Source organism: Pezoporus occidentalis, unplaced genomic scaffold (assembly GCF_034315485.1).
Source record: "Pezoporus occidentalis ecotype Australia unplaced genomic scaffold, CSIRO_AGI_Poc_V1 ctg2, whole genome shotgun sequence".
Taxonomy (NCBI): domain Eukaryota; kingdom Metazoa; phylum Chordata; class Aves; order Psittaciformes; family Psittacidae; genus Pezoporus; species Pezoporus occidentalis.
This window is the reverse complement of record NW_026913855.1, coordinates 15,417,987-15,437,366: the sequence shown is the minus strand read 5'-3', so window position 1 is coordinate 15,437,366 and position 19,380 is coordinate 15,417,987. Positions and strand designations below refer to the sequence as shown.

General features: G+C 39.9%; 1 protein-coding gene across 1 annotated transcript in view; it reads right to left on the bottom strand.

Annotated features, from left to right (window-relative positions):
- DTNBP1 (dystrobrevin binding protein 1) overlaps positions 1-9,458 on the bottom strand; it is a 76,041-nt gene extending 66,583 nt beyond the window's left edge. The window contains exons 1-4 of the mRNA XM_062617976.1: positions 9,333-9,458; positions 5,754-5,804; positions 3,225-3,272; positions 2,323-2,383 (exon numbers count right to left, since the gene is read on the bottom strand). Of these exons, the coding sequence (XP_062473960.1) occupies positions 2,323-2,383; positions 3,225-3,272; positions 5,754-5,804; positions 9,333-9,388 (216 nt within the window). The 5' untranslated portion in view covers positions 9,389-9,458. The remainder of the gene's footprint in view (positions 1-2,322; positions 2,384-3,224; positions 3,273-5,753; positions 5,805-9,332) is intronic.
- Between the last annotated feature and the right edge of the window lie 9,922 nt (positions 9,459-19,380).

The window sequence follows — 19,380 nt, the reverse complement described above, 5'->3', positions numbered from 1 at the left end:
TCCTTCCCTGGAGACATTCAAAACCCGCCTGGACACATTCCTGTGTAACATTATCTAGGTGTTCCTGCTCTGGCAGGGGGATTGGACTAGATGATCTTTTGAGGTCCCTTCCAATCTCTAGCATACTGTGATACTGTGATCTGAATTTCATGGAAAATTTCAAAGTCCTTTGGTATTTTTTTGTTCTGATTTTCCCAGGAAGCTGTAATATTTTCAGAACTACAATTTTAAAAGCAAGTATTACAAAATCGTAGGCAAATCATTTAAGACATCTTAAAAAAAAATAAAAACAAAAAAACCCAAACCCAAACCAAAAACCTATCATGAGCAGTAAAACACAAAAAGCTGGAAGAAAGAACTTAAACTCTAATAGCTGAAGGCTTTCACTTGGTCAAATGGAAAAGGTGGGCCATACTATTAGGCAAGAGAAAGAACATAAAACACTATCTTTCTTACTCTAAATACACCTCTTCAAAACAGATTAAGCAGTGGGGGTTTCATTCATGGCAGAAAGATGCAGAGAAGACTCCTAAGGAAACCATAAGTCAGGGAGGATGCAGCTGGCCAAAGTGAAAGTTTCAGCCAGGACAGAGAACCCCACAGTTCAGTCCTGCTCTGTGTCATGGCCACCCGGCTTACACTGTCTGCCCCTTAAACAAGCCTTGAACTGGAAAGTCTGGTGCAGACCGATGCATTGGTAGCACTTACTGGAAGTTTTCTCTCCCTTCATTCCAGAAGAAAACCCACACAACTTGTTGCTTTACTTCCAAGGCAGGAAAACTGAACAAAATTAGGGAAAAGCACAGACACTTCCCGAATCTTTTCAGCCAGATGACTAAATCTTGCAGTTTCCTGTCCATTACGAGAGGGCAGCAAACAGTGCCAGTGCAACAGCCCTACCCTGATAAAAACCATCAACATGCCCCAGGCCCAAGTATAGTCTGTACTTTCCCAGCTCAGGCTGCTTTAACGAGCTACAGCAGTAACATGCAACATAACTTTCTGCAATTGTTTACATTCATCACATTATTTAATGTTTACATTACATTGTAGACATTACTGTTCATTGTTTACACTGCCATTTACTGGCAATGTTAAGTTGTCTTAAGCAGTCTCAACAAACTTCAAATTTTTCGAAAAATGACAGAAGAGTGCAAAAAATGACCACCTGAACTTCTGGATATGTCTTATTTTAACCACCACCTTGTCACACTCTGACAAACTCATACTTCTCAATACTCTTCTCTAACCCAACATATCCCACAGAAACACAGTAAACTGATATAATTACTATTTTTTGGGTAAGTGCAAGTAGTGATTGCAACCATCTGAACAAAGGACATTAGACAAATTCTGGTGTCAACATATCCGTTATAAAGTACTTCAAAAGCACTAGGAAATTCTCACACTCAATATTTGTTATAGAAATTGAAATATCAGAAAGTAAAAGGAGAATGAACTTCAGATAATTCCTTGAAACATGGTTACAGAGAATTTCTATTTTTTACAGTATCTATATTTAATACTTTATGAATATTAATTGTAGGCTGAGCATCATCAGATCTGGAAGAACAGTGAGAAACAAGAGGAACTGGATATTCTGAACGTTTCCATTAGCTGCCTGTCAAATACCATCTTAAAACCACAGAAAAAACAATATGGCATTTTTCCCAAGCAGCAATACAGAGCATTACCTTCTCATTATACTGGTTGTAGAGGATCCAGCTGGGATGGAGTTCATTTTCTTCATAGCAGCCCACATGGTACTGTGCCTTGTATTTTTGACCAAAACAGTGCTAATAACACACCAATGCCCTAGATATTGCTGAACAAAGCTTGTACAATGTCAAAGCTTGGTTCTTCCCCAGTCATCCCCGCTCTCCCTGCAGCGAACAGGCTGGGGGTGGGCAAGAAGTTGGGAGGGAGCACAGCCAGGACAGTTGATCATTGGCCAGAGGGACATTTCATACCATGTAACATCATGCTCAACAATAAAACCAAGGGTTTGTTCTTCAAGGTAATCATTGCTCTGAGACTTGTCTGTGCATGGATCTGCTTGTGGGAGGTCGGGAATGACTGCTTTAGCATCACTTGTTTTTCCTCTGTTCTTCAGTTACTGAATGGTATCTATCTTGAACCATGAGTTTTCTCATTTTTATTCTGTTATCTCTTCTGTCCCACTGGTAGGGGAATGAAGGAGCCTGTGTGGGTGCTCACCTAGTGGCTAGGGTCAACCCAGTATGCTGGTACTAAAAATTTTAGTTTAGAGTTCTTCACACATTTTTAAATATTTGAAGTGTGGTATTGTTATTTTTTTCTTACCTCTCCAGCTTTTGCACAATCTTTTGCTCCTTTGTGAAGGGCAGCCCAAGCGTCTTCATATCTGAAGAAAGATAAACAACTATTCTTACTGTGTTCCCCTTAAAAAGGAAGAGGATTTCATGGATGCCACTGTGATAGTATTTATAGGGACTACCAGAAATAACAGTTTAAAAAGCTGTACAGTTCTTTCTGGTATTTACTGTTTTACCAAAACAAATATACAGTAAGAAATAATTTCTTTCAAAGAAAAAGTTTTTAAAACTACTACCTTGCATTAAGAGCTAAATAGACCCAGCAATATTTGTAAGACTGCAAATAAAAGCCTTAATCACTACTTGGAATGCAGTTTCATTAAGAAAATGAAAAAAAAAATTAACAAGATGATAATCACACATACACCCCCAAACAAAAAGATGTTTGGACTTTTTAAGGTAAAAATATGAAGGAAATTTACAATGAAGATCACTCGTGTTTCTCAGAAAAAGTATGATCAAGTACACATGGAATACACTTTCTTTTCATGGCAATGACAAGCATACCATCACTATCAGAACAGAATGAAATCATATAAAATACGTAGAAGTCATAAAACATCAAAGTAAAACCACAGACTGGGCCTCAGTGCTGGTTTCTTTCATTCCTGTGCATTAGACCATGAACTGAAGTCACCTTTCAAATGTTGCTTTTCCTCCAGAAGTTCTGTTTTATTAACATGACAGCACTTAAGGACTGGGCAAACTGTAAACATATTTATCATTCAGTACCCACCCCCAGTCTACTAACTGCAGAACATCAAAAGCCCTATTTGTATCACCTTTATTTTCTTCTTATTTTCTCAACCTGATAAAGTTATTTCTGCAATTACAGGAAGCAGACAATAACAAAGAAAGGGAAGGTCATACCTGCTCAGTATTTCCAGTCCAGCACACTCTGGCAAACACTGAACGGTTCTAGAAAACAAATTGTAAATATACTCATTGTTAATGCACACAAGGCTGTTATAAAAATAACGAGTGCACACATATCTGCTCTTGACAGACATGCTGAGGACGGAAATACTCCCTACTGTTCAATTTCACAAATGTTTTGTCAATTCTGGTTAAAATGCATTACACAGTGTATCTTACAAGAGTATTTCAAAGCTAAGGGTGGCTTTTTTTGAAAATAAAGCTACTACACAAGTTCTTTGTGTCTCAGTAAAGACACTGCACTTGATACATTCTATAAAATATATTCTATGAAAATAATTACTACAGTAAAGAACATGTCAGTCTAATGCTCTAATGATCTACTGTTTTCTACGTTTTCATTAGTAACAGCTTAAAATATAATGGCAACTTACTGTAAATTACAGAAAATTAACAATGCAGCATTTTTAAGGATGTATTATGTGAAGATCTTGATGTCATCCAAGATTCGTCTCTTGTATTACCAGAACAGGCTGTTTTGCACTATCATCCAAACAACTCAAAAAAAAAAAACCAACCACCAAAAAACAAACCAATAAATACTATAAATGAAACTTTTTTTTTTTCCTTTAAACCAAGGGAAAATCGATAGTCAGTGAGGTGGAAAGGGACTTCAGACAGTCTCTACTGCAACTAGGCGCAACTATTGGATCAGACTAGCTTGCTCAGGGCTTTGTTCAGTTGCAATCTGAAAACCTTGAAGGACACAAACTTCACAGGCTCTGTGAGCAACCTGCTCCATAGCTTGACTGTCCTCATAAGGAAAAAGCTTTTCCTTATATACACAGCCATACATCTTCTCAGCAAAGCTGCTTCCCAGCTAGTCAGTCAGGCCCAGCCTATAATGTTGCAGAGAACACTTTCTTCCCAGGTAAATACTTTGGATTTGTACCTCCTGAATTTTATGAAGCACCACTTGACCCATACGGTTTGTTATGGGTTGAGTTCCCCAAACTGATCTTTACCCACTACTGGTCAGTCTTTTCCTTAAACCCTTTCACTAAGCACAGAGGACTGGGAGACCTTGTTTGTCAGGACTGAAGCAACAAAGGCACTGATTACATCTGCTGTGTCTAAACCATCTACCCCATTCATCAACACCACAATGTTTTCTTTGTTCAGCCTTTTAGAAACAATGCAGGACTGAAGCTCTTCTTTTCTTTAACATCTCCTGTAAATGCCAGTTCTAGGTCAGCTATGGCTTTCCTAAGGCTATTCCTGCATGCCAAAGAAGTTATAAAGAGGGTAGAAAAAATTATCCTTGACACCTTCCAGAACCCTTCTTGACTGCATATTGCTGTGTTGTCCTTTCAGCAGACATCAAGGAAGTTAAAGGCCCCCACAAGAACTGGGATTTAATGATGCAGAGAATTCCTCATGTTGTTTAGCAAAGGTACCATTTGTTCCCTGATCAGATGGCCAGTACCAAGCTCGCATTGCAACACCTCTGCTCCTGACCCACAAGTTCTCAGCCATCCATACAACCAAGCTAATCTATGTTTGTCCCAGGAAAGCAGAAGTCACTCTGGTACTCCCCTGTTTGTGATGATCCAATTGGTTCACCCAATGCTTTTCTCAAAAAGTGATGGATATTTACAGTACACCAGATGAACCAAAGTCTTATAGACTGGAAACATACAGAGAAGGCAGTTGCCTAAAATAGTTGTATTCAAACCTTCACCCATTCTTAGTTTAGTTTCTATGTCTTGCCAATACAACCAGTCTTGCGTTAAAAAATACAATATAAATATCCAAAACATCAAGCTTCAGAACTCAATAAAGTTTATCTTAGATGCCTTATTTTTTTGTTCAGGGCTTGTTTTAAAACTAATTTGTGTCTACACACTGTGTTTTAGTAAAAACATGCTTTACACTAAAGTGTATCTGAAGAACAACAGACACATCATTTAGAGATGTTAAGTAGCTTTTCCCTATAGTTTATGCAGGTTGAAAGAATTAACAAAACAGTAAAATGGACAGGATAAAACCAAACCAAATAAAACCCACCACAATTCTTAAATCTTCTCGAAACAGATAATTGAAGTACTCTATTACACATATATTTTGCACAATAAAAACTCATACTGCTGTTCTTACAGTAAAAAAAAACTGAATTACAATTTTAGTACATGAGATTCCCAGAGATTGGAAACAATGTACTTCAACCTGAATCTTGAATAAAGTACCACAATAATGCTGAATACTCACATAATTTAAATAATCATAAATTCATTAAGGGCCATCAGAAATTATTTAAGCCTACCATGAAGGCTCTACTGAGCAAAGTATTTTCTCAACATTAGGGTTAAACTTTTCTGTTGTCAAAAGAGTATTCTGTAAGATTACATGCAAATGTTCTTTACTCTTTAGAACTGTAAATATTCTATGTAAGAGCCACTTTCAAATTTTTCTGTATCAAGAGCATCCAAAATCAATGCTATACATTAAGGCATTCAGAAGTACCTCTGCCTGCTTTTTTTTGCTTCTTTTGATTTGTCACCCAAAGTCTTCAACCTATAAATCAAAACACACAAAAAAATAAAATCAGACATTTCCAACACCAAAACCAGAGAACAACTTGTCTGAACACACAGTGTGTTAACTCCAGTCTATTACAGTCAATTTTGTTTCAGCTTATTTCACAAATAAATCAAATTTCACTTAGTTTTCTAAAGACTGTCATGCAAAATTATTTCTACTGACACTGCTTCTAAATTATGTGATTTTTCTACAAGTGCATCATGCAGTTGGGTATGAAAAGCTTAATGGGAGCTATACACCCAGGTCATCCAGCTCTCAATACTGTTTCCTTAGCAGACAGCTATTACAGATCTGCACAGAAACAACCAACCTAATCCCGAAGAACACTCTTTACAAGAAGACATGCCAAGGAAAAGCATGACAGTCACAGAGACATTTATACCCATTTGCTGTAAGTCTGCCAGCACAAAACTAGCACGAGTACAACTTTTCTTCTGGCAACTATCAGAATTTCCAGCAGCATGACCACAGTGCACTGCTTTTGAGCTTATCTGAGGCTTGCTTCACCGAATGATCAATTTCAAACCGACTGGTACCTTGCTCCTAAAAAAAACCCAGAACCAAACCAACAACAAAATAACCCCAAACCAAATCCCGCAAACCACCAATGACCAAACAGTACAGACCCACCCCCAATTCTTTTCCACTCTTTACTCTTTTTCAGTCAACCCATATATGCTAGTCAAATTGGCATGGTAGACTGAGAGTCAAAACCCCTGGCTATTGTCTGACTACCACGATGACAGATGTCCTCTATGGCCTTTGGAGTTCCAGCTGTCAAGGACAGCAAGCTTTAGGAAGAAATAAAGGACATAGAAACATCAACAAGATGAAAATGAGCTGTAACGCCCAAAGATATCCACAGGCATGACAAAGAGATACGTGATCCTCAGTGACCCAGTGACTGAGTAACACCCTAATATACAGATATTCAGTCTGCTTCTAGGGCGAGCCCAATTACTCCTCCAGTCTTGAACACCACCAATTTCCAGCAACTCAAAAGAAGAAACCCCAAAGCTTTACAGTAAAACAGGTGGTTGACAATTTGAGGAAAGACATGCTAAGGCATGTCTCAGCTCCCTGTTAAGAGAGCTATCCATAATAGTTCGGTCAAGTAGCAACAACTACAGCACACTGAGGAAGAAGATTATTGCAGAAAGCTCTGCAATTTGCCCTTCTCTGTTATGTTCCCCAGTATATATCCCCACTTGTAACAGCAGCACTCCTCTGCATATAGAAGGAAATGCTGGGTCACAACTACCAGTTCTCTTATTAGAGTATCTGCCAAGCAGTCAGAAGAAAAGCTTAAAGGATTTATCACTAGACTACACAGTATCAACTTCCTTTCACCAGCGTTCTCTATACAAAGTAGAGGCAGTGTGAGCTACATCCCTCAAGCTACCAGAAGTACACAAATTACTGCCCGAGAGCAGACAAACACAGTTCACTGTTCTGCTGTTCGGGTTTTTTTCCTCTGCCTGTAAAAGATCACTTACCACTAAATGGGTCAAAATCGAGATCTCTCATTCACAGGATACACAGAACTAGACAGCAGACACAGGTGAGCAGGGGAAAAGGAGCTCATTTCTTTGTACACAGAAATGGCTAACAACCCTAAATTGATCTTTCTTTAGGCCACACAACACAGATTTAATACTTTTCAGCTACAGACAAAAGTTCCCTTAATCCTTTGGAATTGATATTGTTTTCTTAGAAGCCCTGGAATAGCTTCTCCCTCCCTATGCTTCAAAAGATCCAAGTGTTTCACTTTGTAAGCATTAATGTGTAGTTAACAAGTTGGCCACAACTTGCCCAGCACTTCTGACATTTTGACCATTCTGAGCTAAAGTCTTAACAGCATGAAATTACTTTTATTACCAGTTTGGTGGAGTGGGGATAGGTGTTATCCAGAACACTAGGGCACTGAGGTTGCATTATCTAGGAAAGCAAAGGGGGCAAAACAGGACAAGCCATGTTCTGGGCAGAGTCCATGGGGATACTACAAGAAACAACTGGATGCTCTCTAAAGCCTCTGCTACTGTGGCTCTGAGATACAGGTTCCCAATGGTAACAATGGTTACACTGCAAATGAAAATAACGCTTAAAGACTGGACACTCCAAAAAGGGTGCATTAATGGAGCTGCTAAAACACAAAGATGGAAATGATGAAACCAGAAACTGTTCTCAAAACAGAACAAAACATTGCATTACAAGGAAAAGGGTGAATTAGAGAGTACATGGAAATGTATTGACTCCACTGCAGCGCTAAAGGGAAATACAGAGTTAAACAGCCATTAGAGCCAGCATGTTATGACCATCTTCTTGTCCTCTTTCATCCTTTTGAAAAAAGGACCTTGCACTATACTAAGACATAAAGCCCTGTGAGAAGTTCTACAAATAACAGCAAAACTGAAAGACAGACTGCAATAAAGCAATGCCTTTGTAAAGACATTTTAATATTTGACTCCCTTTGTTAAGACAAATAACATATCAGCAATTTACCTGAGTGGTTGGTAACTTACTCTGTTAGTTTATGTGGACCCTTATACACCAGTGCAAATAAGTCATTATAAAGTATTCTGGAGCAGACAGACATCTATCACTGTATATAAATATTTACCATAGGGGTATTACTATAAGGCAGCCTCAATATTGCCGAAGACCATGCAGTTTTTAAAAGTAACTGACTGCAACACAATGCTGTCCCGTGGCTCATGAACAACAGCTTTGCAGCAGATGCATGACTTTGCTCTCCAGCCACCCACTGACATCCAGTAATACCCATCTAGACCACCTGCTTGTACTAAAAATAGCATTGATCTAGGGCCTGTCTAAAATACCCTTGTGAGGCAACGTAGGAATAACTTCCTACTTTTTAACGTGGCTGCCACTTCCACTTTTCCTGTGCTTCTTTTCCCCAAGTAACAATAACTCATCTTTCAAGGAAAGAAAAGCTTTTCAATACGCCAAACAAAGCACAGTGATGCCCTTTGAAACAATTACGCTAATCCATAAAACCTTGAAGGTCAGTCGCTTCATAAAAAATTCAAGCGCGTTAACTGACCCCATTCACATCTTCCTCATTCCCTCACAGCAGCAGCTTCTCTTTCCTTCCCCTGACCGCAACCTCCTCCCCTCAACTCGTCCTACGGCTGCAGACGACCACACCGCAAGCAGAGCTCACCACCCCGCCATGAGCTGCAAAGACCTAGCGAGAGGAGCGAGGGAAAGCAGAGTGAGGAGGTGAATGTTGGATCCCGGGGCCACATTTCCAGCCTGTCCTAGCACCAGGCGCTGAGGTGGGAGAAAAGGGCCCCCACCAGGGGGTCCCACCTGCCCAATCTCCTCCTCTTCCTCCTCCCGCCCGCCGCACCAGTCCCCGCCCTCCCCCAGTTCCCGGTCACCTGCTTCCCCCCTCCCCTCCCCTCCCCGCCCGGCCCGGCTGCAGGGCGCTGTTCCCTGTCCCACTCCCCCGATGGCCGCAGCCGGGACGGCACCCACCCGGCGGTGAGGTCCTGCTGGACGCTCAGCAGCCGCTCCCGCAGCGTCTCCAACATCGTCCTGACCTGCCTCAGCTGCCGGGACCGCGGCCGCGCGCGAGGGGGCGGGGCCAGGGGTGGGGCTGATCTTCATGGCGGCAGTGACCGCCCTCGCGCCAAGCGGAAGCTTCACCCTCTGCCTTCCGGTGGCGGGAGGTGTGAGGGGGCTCAGCTGCTTGGCAGCGTTAGTGTGTTGTCTGCGGGCTTGCTGAGGCTTAGGGCTTCTGGTGTGCGTTCCCGGGGTGCGAGTAAGGCTGGGTAGAACTGCCTATAAAGCCCAGGACGCGTCAAGGACAGGTATTAAGAAACACGTGGATTCCAAAAGTTGCGGCGAGCGGCTTTTTACAGACAGCAGTGAGTGCCTTGGCAGGTCGGGTCCCTCACCTTAATGGTTTTGACATCAGTGGCAGTAGTGTAGGAGTGAACCCGGGGAAACGGGCTTTGTGGCAGAATCTTAAAAAAGTATGGAAAGGAAAAACACCGGATCTCCTGGGATTGCTGGGTTCTTGCAGTAAAGGACGCATGGTAACTTTTCAGGGTCCTTGCAAAGCAGGTAATTTGTCTCTGTGGCCCGTTGCTGTTTGGAGACTGTCAGGCACGTGTACATGACTCTTAATGACACCCTCCCCACCCCCCGAAGGAAAAAAAAAAAGAGAAAAAGGCTGTTATTACAAACAGTAAATAGTCACAGAATGGTTTGGGCTGGAAGGGACCTTGAAGATCACCTGGTTCCAACCCCCCTGCCACAGGCAAGGACACCTTCCACCATACCAGGTTGCTCCAAGCCCTGTCTAACCTGGCACTGAACACTGCCAGGGATGGGGCAGCCACAGCTCCTCGGGGCAACCTCTGCCAGTGCCTCACCACCCTCACAGGGAAGAACTTCTTCCTTATATCTAATCTAAACCTACCCTCTTCCAGTTTAAAGCCATTCCCTCTTGTCCTATCCCTACATGCCCCTGCAAAAGGTCTCTCTCCATAAATAATAATAAAAAAAAAAGTTCAGATTTTTAATTAAGCTTCTAGATACTATCTGTTCAGATAATAACTGTTACGAGTCAACTAGTCAATGCAGTTTAAGTGGAATAAGACCTCTTCAGAACAATTGGATGATCATTCTGGATGACTATTTATAGTCACAGTAATAGGAAGACCATCTCCTACCCTGTGTGGTTTCAGTTAATATTTGTGGAACACAGACCCAGAATTTAGTTGAATTTCCATGTAATTGAGACTTTCATTTTTGTATAAACCAGCTGAGATTTCAAAGTCAAAAGGTTTTGTTAACCACTTAAGTTTTAGTTAAAAGTTCCAAACTAAGTGGTGAGCACTGAAATAATTTGTTACAAGGGGAATGTATACAGAGATGGATTGTTGAGTGCAAGTGTGTTGTCCAGTACTGCAGAAGTATACTCAGAGTGGTTCAAGCTACATTAATCAACTGGAAAAGTGACACCATAATCCCATTCGCTCTCTGCTTGCATGCTATTAGAAAAACATGGGACCTATAGATTGTTTCTGATATGGCTTATTGAAAACCAGTATTGCGCTTTGTCCTTAATAAAAATTAAAAGCTAAATACAGCTAAGAAAAATTAGTGGTTTGATCATTCCAAGCATTGAAATAGATGTAGCTTGTCTTATGTGGAGGTTGGGAAGACATTTTGTGGTACACTGTATATGAAGTTCTGTAAAAGAGCATGTGACATTTAGATGGTATTTTTCTCTTGCTTGGACTAACAACAGTATCTGAAAGTAGATGCTTTCCAGTTCTCTGGATATTTAGCTCTCCAGAATAAGAGGGGAAGGACAAGAATCAACAAGTTTTTTCTGATGTATTCACAGGCATACATTACAAATGCTGACAAAGGCTATGCTACATGGCCTTAGGTAATATACATGTTACAGGACTTAAAGTTTTCAGAAAACAAGGGAGGGGTTTTAACATCTAATTTTCACCTTTCCTTTGAGAAGACATACCCATTTCACCTGTGTTGCACATTTTCAATTTTCTTGTGAATGTTTTTGTCAGTGATGGCTCTAATAATTCACAATGACTAAACGCTTTTAGACTACAGTACTTCTTTTGCACTTAAAAAGAAACTATTCAAAGGCTGCTGTCTTCTACAATTTCGTTTTTCATCTCTATGTACAATTTGGGAAAAGAAATGTATTGAGATAGTGTTAACAGTCACAGTAATCCTAGAAATACAGGAGTGGAAGAGACTTCCAAAAGCACATGCTATGCTCAAGGGCTGTGTGAAATATAAATATGCTATGTAGAGTTTGCTTAACTGGTTTTTAAGAACTTAAAATGGAGGAGATTCTGCAAGCTCCTTAAGTTATCAGTTCACATGTTTAGCTTGATCTCGATCTTCTTTTTTGCTACTTGAGTGAGTAATACCAGTTCCTTTCCCCCCTCTACCCCCCCTCCTTGTAGTAACTTTCCAAACCTATTCTTGCTGGTCTGATCTGGACATCACCCAGTTTGTCCAGAAAAGTCAGAGCTCTGTGCATTTCCATTACAAAAGCTGAATTACATACATTACATTTTGTCCTTAGAGCCTTGCTAGTAGAAACTTTTGATCTTTGTGTAATTCTTGAATGCTTGAAGTGGAAGTGCTGTATCAGGCCTCCTTTAACTTAGAAGATACACCAAAGTCCAGTGGAACTGAATTCTGCTCTCATTAAATGTTTTTACTCTCATTATTGGTCCAATTTTGATTTTTTTCAGAATAACACAAGTGGTGCAAAATAATTCAGAACAGAATTAAAGCAGGGAGCAAAGCTCCCCTGCTTCTTTTTCAGAAATACATGTAATGAATCTGAATCCAAGTTCCACTTCCCTCATCAAAAACTTATAACAGTGTTTTGTGTGCAGTTGTAAATGATTTGAGGTGTCAGGTGGGGGCAGTGCTAGAGACCAGCACCCCTCCAATAAAGCTCAAGCGGAGACTGAAGGCCCAGGTCTAAGTTTGGGAGGGGTTCCCAGGTCCATACATAGAGGGTGTGGATGGAAGCCACAGGTGAGATTAGTGAGGGCCAGTAAGTGCCCATAGGGCAGGCAAGGTTTACTGAAGTGTTGGTCAGTGGGGCTCCCTAGAAACAACTTGTATCAAATGGTACAATAATTGCTTTAATCTTGTGACATCATTAGGCAGTTGGATAGGTAGGAAGAATTAAACATATAGGAGGGATAGCTTATGGTTAAGCCATAAACATGGTTTAACAATCTCTATTTTTAGCTTTTAGGTGAAAATTTCATAATTTCTGATTTATAAAGATCTGTAGAATATGACTAGAAGTTGACTAACGGACATTATAGCTCTTGGACTCTATACATTTTTTTTTTTTTAGCTTGTTCTGCACTGATATCAACCTTAAACATTGCTATAAATACTGGACATAAACTTCAATTCCAAAACTCTATTATTACCATTTCAGTCAATAAAGGCTAAAATGAAAGTGTGCATTAAGGTCTGATTCAGCATTTCTTGCAGGAACTCCACTGCATGCTAAAAAGGAAGGTTGGTGTCTATCAAAGACTTACGTGCCCAAAGCTTCAGCAGGGTCATGTGACATAAGTGGAAACTAAATTTGAGTATTACATCACAAGAACTTACTGTCATAGTCTCACTTATCCTGAGGCCTCGTTGCCATTACTAGGGGCTTATAAGAGCTCCATTTTCCAAATTTACCTTTATAGCTTCCTACTAAGAGATAATTTTTCCTCTTAGCTATACTACCTCTTGGGGCTTTAGCAATGCAATAAAGTCTCTGCAGATAACATTAAAGTTTTATATGAATAGAAAATATCTTTTTATCTCAATAAAGAAAGTTTGGTTTGGTTTTTTTTTTTTTGCTTTTCCTGGAAACTAGCACAAGAAGATATGGGCAGTAATCATTGCCAGTCCAAATGAGAACTGGAAGAATAATTTCTTTCCCACAGGTAAAAATACTCTTAATTGGGTTCACACAAGAATAGGTATGGGACTTAATCTCCAGGTTAATATAGGTTCAAAGACTTGCTTTAGATGTTAACTTTTTAATGGACCACCCTTCTGACATCATGAAAAATATTTCTAATTCTATATTTAATATTTGTTCTATGAAAAACTTGGAGATTGGCTTAGTCCAAGATAAAAGTTTGTATGTATAGTACTTTGCACTAAGAAAGTGATTTAAAAAAGTAGAATGGAGTTGGAATTGATGAGCCTAGAAAGGTGTGTTATAAATGAGACTTAACTGGAGTACAAAATAATCAAAGCATACATTAACTTCAGTTTCACTGTTTCATGAAAGAGACTTTGACAGGGAGCACATCATAGTGATAGAGATAAGTAACGGTGAAATTCCGTGGTCCTTATCTCCCACTCTACTTATATCATATCTGGTGATTGAACACATGATGAATTGCTACCTTTCTGACCTGTAGGAAAATGCTGGGGGGGAGTGTAGTTGGTAGCTTAGCAGAGTCAGGAAGCTAAACAAATCCCTTCTGCAGGATTGTAATTGCTGAATCTGTTATTAGGGAAGGAATAGGAGCACATACCTGGGGACAGACATTTCCAGGGGCAGCCTGGACATAGTGGGATAAAACATGCTGAAAGGAGTGACCATCTCAACATGGCTGCTGTTCCTCTCCTTTCCTGAAACCTACCCAGATTCAGTGGTGTAACTTTATATTTTCTTAATCTTGTGTCATAGCTGTGTTCAGTCATGGATGTGGGAACAATAATTATGTTGTCACCACTAAGAGTGGTAAAGCTTGAAAACAACTTACAACGCAGGACAGGGGCTCCTGCTATCTTTCCTTCCCCTGCATCCTCTTTTCTGCCTTCACTGTATTACTGGTCTTTTATCTTTTTGCCATTTTTATATAGTGAGCCAAAACCATCCCTTCCTCAGTGCTGGTATTGTCAGTGAGGCAACAGAAGACAAAAAGTTAAAGCTGCTGCTGCTTGAAGCCTGTCAGGCATGGTACTGTGTAATCAGATTGTGTGCTCTAGCTGTTGCTCCACCAGTGAGCTTGCAAATGAAATTTGGGACTGGAACTAATTTCTACTCTTACTGAAGTTGCGATCTTTTTTTTTATGGGTGTGCTAAGAAAGTGTCATTGGAATAGATCAGCAATGGCTCCAGACTGCTTCAACTCATGTTCTCTCTTCCCAAATTAGTTGCATTGACTTTATGTCTGACATTACCTAAAGACCACAAAACAGTATTTTCTTATATCAAAATAACAACTAATAGGAAGGATCCTTCAAAAATTAGGACTGTATTTAAGACATTGTAATTTGGATTCAATATCTTGAAACTTCTCTACAATTAAATTCTTTGAAGGTAATACAACAGTTTTTTAAAGAAAGGGAGGATCATAACTCCAGCTACTGAATTTAGTTCAGATACTGTGCCAATTTTGAGGGAGAGACAAAATCTGTGTTGAATTACCCAGTTCCACTAGAGGGCACAGCTGTGTATAGAAAAACAAAATCAAGACACCCTAGTATTCATTTCTCTGGAAGGCATCTACCTTAAATAAGCAAGATATTATTGATAATGTATTAAGTACAATTCATGGCTTATCTAGTCTCAGAAGGATGCCTTAAAAACTGGTACTGGATTGAACAGGATCAAGTTCAGTGCTTAGTGGCTGCCTGGAATTTGATGCAGTCACAATGTTGCTTTCATAAACTCCTTTCTCCTGGTTAAGCAGGGTGGGGAGATCTGTGTTACACATGTCTATTGGACAATGCAGATGATCTTCGTGGGAAAAAAGCAGAGGCATGAGCCTCATGTTCCTTCCTTCTAGCACAATACTGGGTTGCGCTGTTTTTGATGACTTTTGCATTGTTACTTCTGTTGAAATGATCTGAGGGGATGCACTTTGGAACAACTGGTTTCAAATGAAGCCATGCTGCTGTGTCTTTGTGAGGAGGATCCCATGGTCTTACAGATAGTAGCTGCCTATATCAGGCAGGTTTAGCCTGTTTAATTAGAAGGGATACTTGGGTAGACTGCATAACTTGCATAACTAATCTTGACTCTGTTGTAAACAAATTAAAAGGATGTACTAAGTATGAATAAATGCTGTACAATAATATTTGGGGTTGTATTAAGTAGTTATGTTGTGCCTGCATCTGCTATTTTTTGTTGTTCTTGTGTGTAATTTTACTAGAGTAGGCATTGTACCCTATGATTAGATGTTCCCCTAGGCTATAAAGCACAATTGGTTTGTTCGAGGAAAAAGTCATATGTTTTCCTTGTCGTTGCAGTGCTAGAAAATGCTGGTGTGACTGTAGCTACTCTAACGGGGCATTGAGGAGGGAGGTGGCTTGGGGGAGAGAACTTTAGTCTTTTGGAGGTGTTCCGGGGGGAGACTCGCTTTCTATTGCTGTATACTGTGCTAGCGCTAGGAGGCTCTCCTGGTGTCTCTGTGCTGGTGTAACTGAAGCGACAGAAAGACTGCAGAGAAGGCGCTGCAAAAATGCCAGGGAACTGCTGCAAGCGGATGGGATGTGTCATGAAGCACAAGGGGAATTTTAATCGATAAAATGCACGTTTCCCCAGTGCTTACTGCTCTATTTAAGTTCTTCTGCATTACTTCAATTTTCTATTAACGTGACAAATTTTTGCTCCCCTGGATGTCGGAAGCATGGTTGGAGGGAAGTAGAATGAGGCCCAGAGTGAGATTCTTGAAGGATAAGTGTACTATGTGTCAGTTTTATTGATCAGAGGCAATTAGCTCAGCCAAACCCAATTAGGACAGAGTTTTAGTTTTATACACACGGACATTAATCGTTCATTATCCAAGTGAACTCCGAAGGGAATTACAACAGACTAACAGAATAAAATGGCTGTTCCTTTTCTGTTAATGGAGGTGTTTTCTAGATTTATATTTGGTACTAAAATGCTGATTTCACTGATTTCCTCTTACATTAAGTCCGCTTTTGGGTTTTAGCTTTTTAATTTTTTTCCATTAACAAGATCTTAATCATCTGTCATTCTGGCCTTTCTAGTGACAAATACCATCCTATGAGTGAATGTAATTGTTTCAGGGTTTTTTCCCCTATTAACTCCTCCCCTTATTTGCTGCTCTTGCTTAAGGCAATTTTTGTTGAAGCCTCCTGGCTGACTGCCTAGCATTTGGCTAATAACTCTGTGCAATTGTCAACTTCATACTCTTTCAGGGTTTGAAATGGAATTCTCTTTCCTCAGTTTATATGGGTCTGCTGTTTACTAGTCCATTATGCATAGAATCTAATCCACTTATGCTGTAAGTAGCTTGGAGATAGGGCTTTTTTTTAATCATCACGTGTTTTATTTATTGAGTGTAATTCAGTTTGAGTGAAATGGAATAGTCATAATGGTTCTTGTACTGTTGAAGAACTTTTTATCACAGTGCATTTTGTCAGTTTGATTTATTTTATCTGTAAATTTACAGTTGTGGTGACAACACAGAGTTGGTTTACTAGCTACAGTAAAAGTACATCATCCTTCTGGAAAGTACTCCATATTTCAAATTATATGGCTTCAGGGTGGGCTTGAGAATTGCATAGGTGAGTTTTGATGTAAAGTGTTGCCTGCTTGCTCTCTCTCAATTTCCTTTTTTTTTTCCTTTTTTTTTTTTTTTTGTATAGTTTTATTTGGAAAGTAGCTGTCAGTGCTGGATATCAAGGTGCATTGCATAGGCAAATACTGTTCATGCAATAAAAGCTAAGGCAAAGAAGCCAAATGTTCATATTTAGGTGCCTGCAGTTACAGAGCTGGCTTTTGATTAAGTGAGATGTGCCCATTCTGCCACATCAGAAAATAAAAGCACTTCAGTGCCAAATTTAAGGCACTGTATTTGGTCATTCTGGCCTGTATATTCCAGTACACAAAATGGAAAAAAAAAAAAAGGATTGGACCTGGTTGTTGATGGTACACTGCTGTGAGATACAGTCCTGGCTTCTATAGGAAGTCTTCATGGTCTGGACTTCCCAGGAATGAGAGGGAGTGAGGTTAATGTTGTTCAGACCAAATCTCTGACATGGAATGCATGGGAGGCTTAAAGAGCCTTCAGGAAAATGTATGTATTAAACTGAGAAAGAGAAAATACATTGCCTTTAGTGATGCATCTGAAACCTTTTCCCTTTTTTCTGCCTTTCACCAGCAGCAAAGATAAACAAGATTTGTGGCTGAGCAAGGGAACTATGTAAGTCTTGGAAATACTATTTTTGTTCTCTGAAGAGTTATAAATGTTATTCATAACCAGAAAACTTGCCTAGTACATATACTTTTTGAAGAGTCCCAGGCTTTCAAATGCTCTAAGTATATCATACAATCTTTCTATGGGCAAAAGACAATAAAAATAGACTTAAAGAGAGTGTTTATAGCATTCCTTAGCATTATAGCAGTACCCTTACCAAGGAATTTTACTTCTTTCAGAAATTACTGAAGTTCTTCCAGTGCAGTGTGTCAAACATCACTTCAATAATTCATGTGTTCGGCTTTTAGCTCCCCAATCTTACATGTATGTTTACACAGCAATAATATCCATGTCTCGTAGCCAAATATTTGCTTGTTCTCATAGAGCAGTTCCATGCAATTTTTTCAGCATGACTCCAACAATTGTGTGATAAACTAAGAGCTTCATAGTGATTTAATTATTTTGAGTCATTTTGGACTCCAGCAGTGTGATAGGGAGTTACAAGGACTATGAACTGCTCTCAGGTTTTAAACTAGATACTTGTTTCAATCCAAGGATATGTATTCAAGGTCTGGCTTTAAAAGTCTAGGTTAGATCCCATAGCTCTTCCATCTCTGAATCTCTGTTACCTTCATAAAATACCAAGTTTTTTATTAATTTGCTTGCTTAACTATATCCTACAACCAGCTGTTTCAACTAGAAATTATTTTTACTGTGTAAGCAATAAACAGACTTAAACACTGCTATCCATATTAGGGACTGTCTGTACATGACAGTAAAAGACTTTGCTCTCACGTGCTTTGATGTTACAAAGTCATCTGTGTGTTTAAACAGTATGTTGATCAGGAAGAAAATATATTTTACGAATATAATTTCATATGATGGGTCCTGGGGGACATCAATTTGACCATGAGCTAGCAATATGTATCCTGAGTTGCACTAGGATGAGTGTTGCCAGCAGGTTGAAGGAGGTGATCCTTCCCTTCTGCTCAGCACTGGTGAGGCCACACATGGAGTTCTGGGCTCAGCAGCAAAAGAGAGCAAAATGGATGTAGTGGAGAGAGTCCAGTGGAGGGCCACAAACATGTCTAAGGGATTGGAGCATCTTTTCTATGAGGAAAGGCTGAGTGAGCAGAGAATGTTCAGCCTGGAGAAGAGAAAGCTCAAGGGAGATCTTATTGATAGAAATACCTGAAGAGAGGGTGTAAAGAAGACAGAGCCAGGCTCTTTTCAGTGGTGCCCAGTGATGGGACCAAACAAACTGAAACGTAAGAGGTTCCCTCTGAACATCTGGAAATACTTTCACTGTGAGGGTGAGTGAGCACTGCCACAGTTTGGGAGGGAGGTTGTGGACTCTGCCTCCTTGGCAATATACAAAAGCTGCATGGACATAGTCCTGAGCAACTGGCTATAGCTTGCCCTGCTTGAGCAGGCAAGTTGGACCAGATGACCTCCAGATGTTCCTGCCAACCTCATTTTGTGATTCTTTGATGTCTGTATAATCTTACTTACTTGGGATACCATAGTAAGTTTTCAGTTTATGACCATTTATAACTTTATTTTTACTTCCTTTTTACTGATGTACAACATTTGGAAGTCACCTGTACCCTGAAGACGCAGATCTTTGAAAGTAGAGGTTGTCCCAGATTTTATGTGGAAGACTGAGCTAAAATGGGGATTCTTTAATTTTTACTGTAATAGAATTCTTACTGTAACACCTTTACTGTATTGCTTTAATCAGGCAGTGCTATATTTTTTGCTTCCACTAAATCATCAGTCTCTAGGAGTAATTCTGTAATTTCAGATCATGTCATTTGATA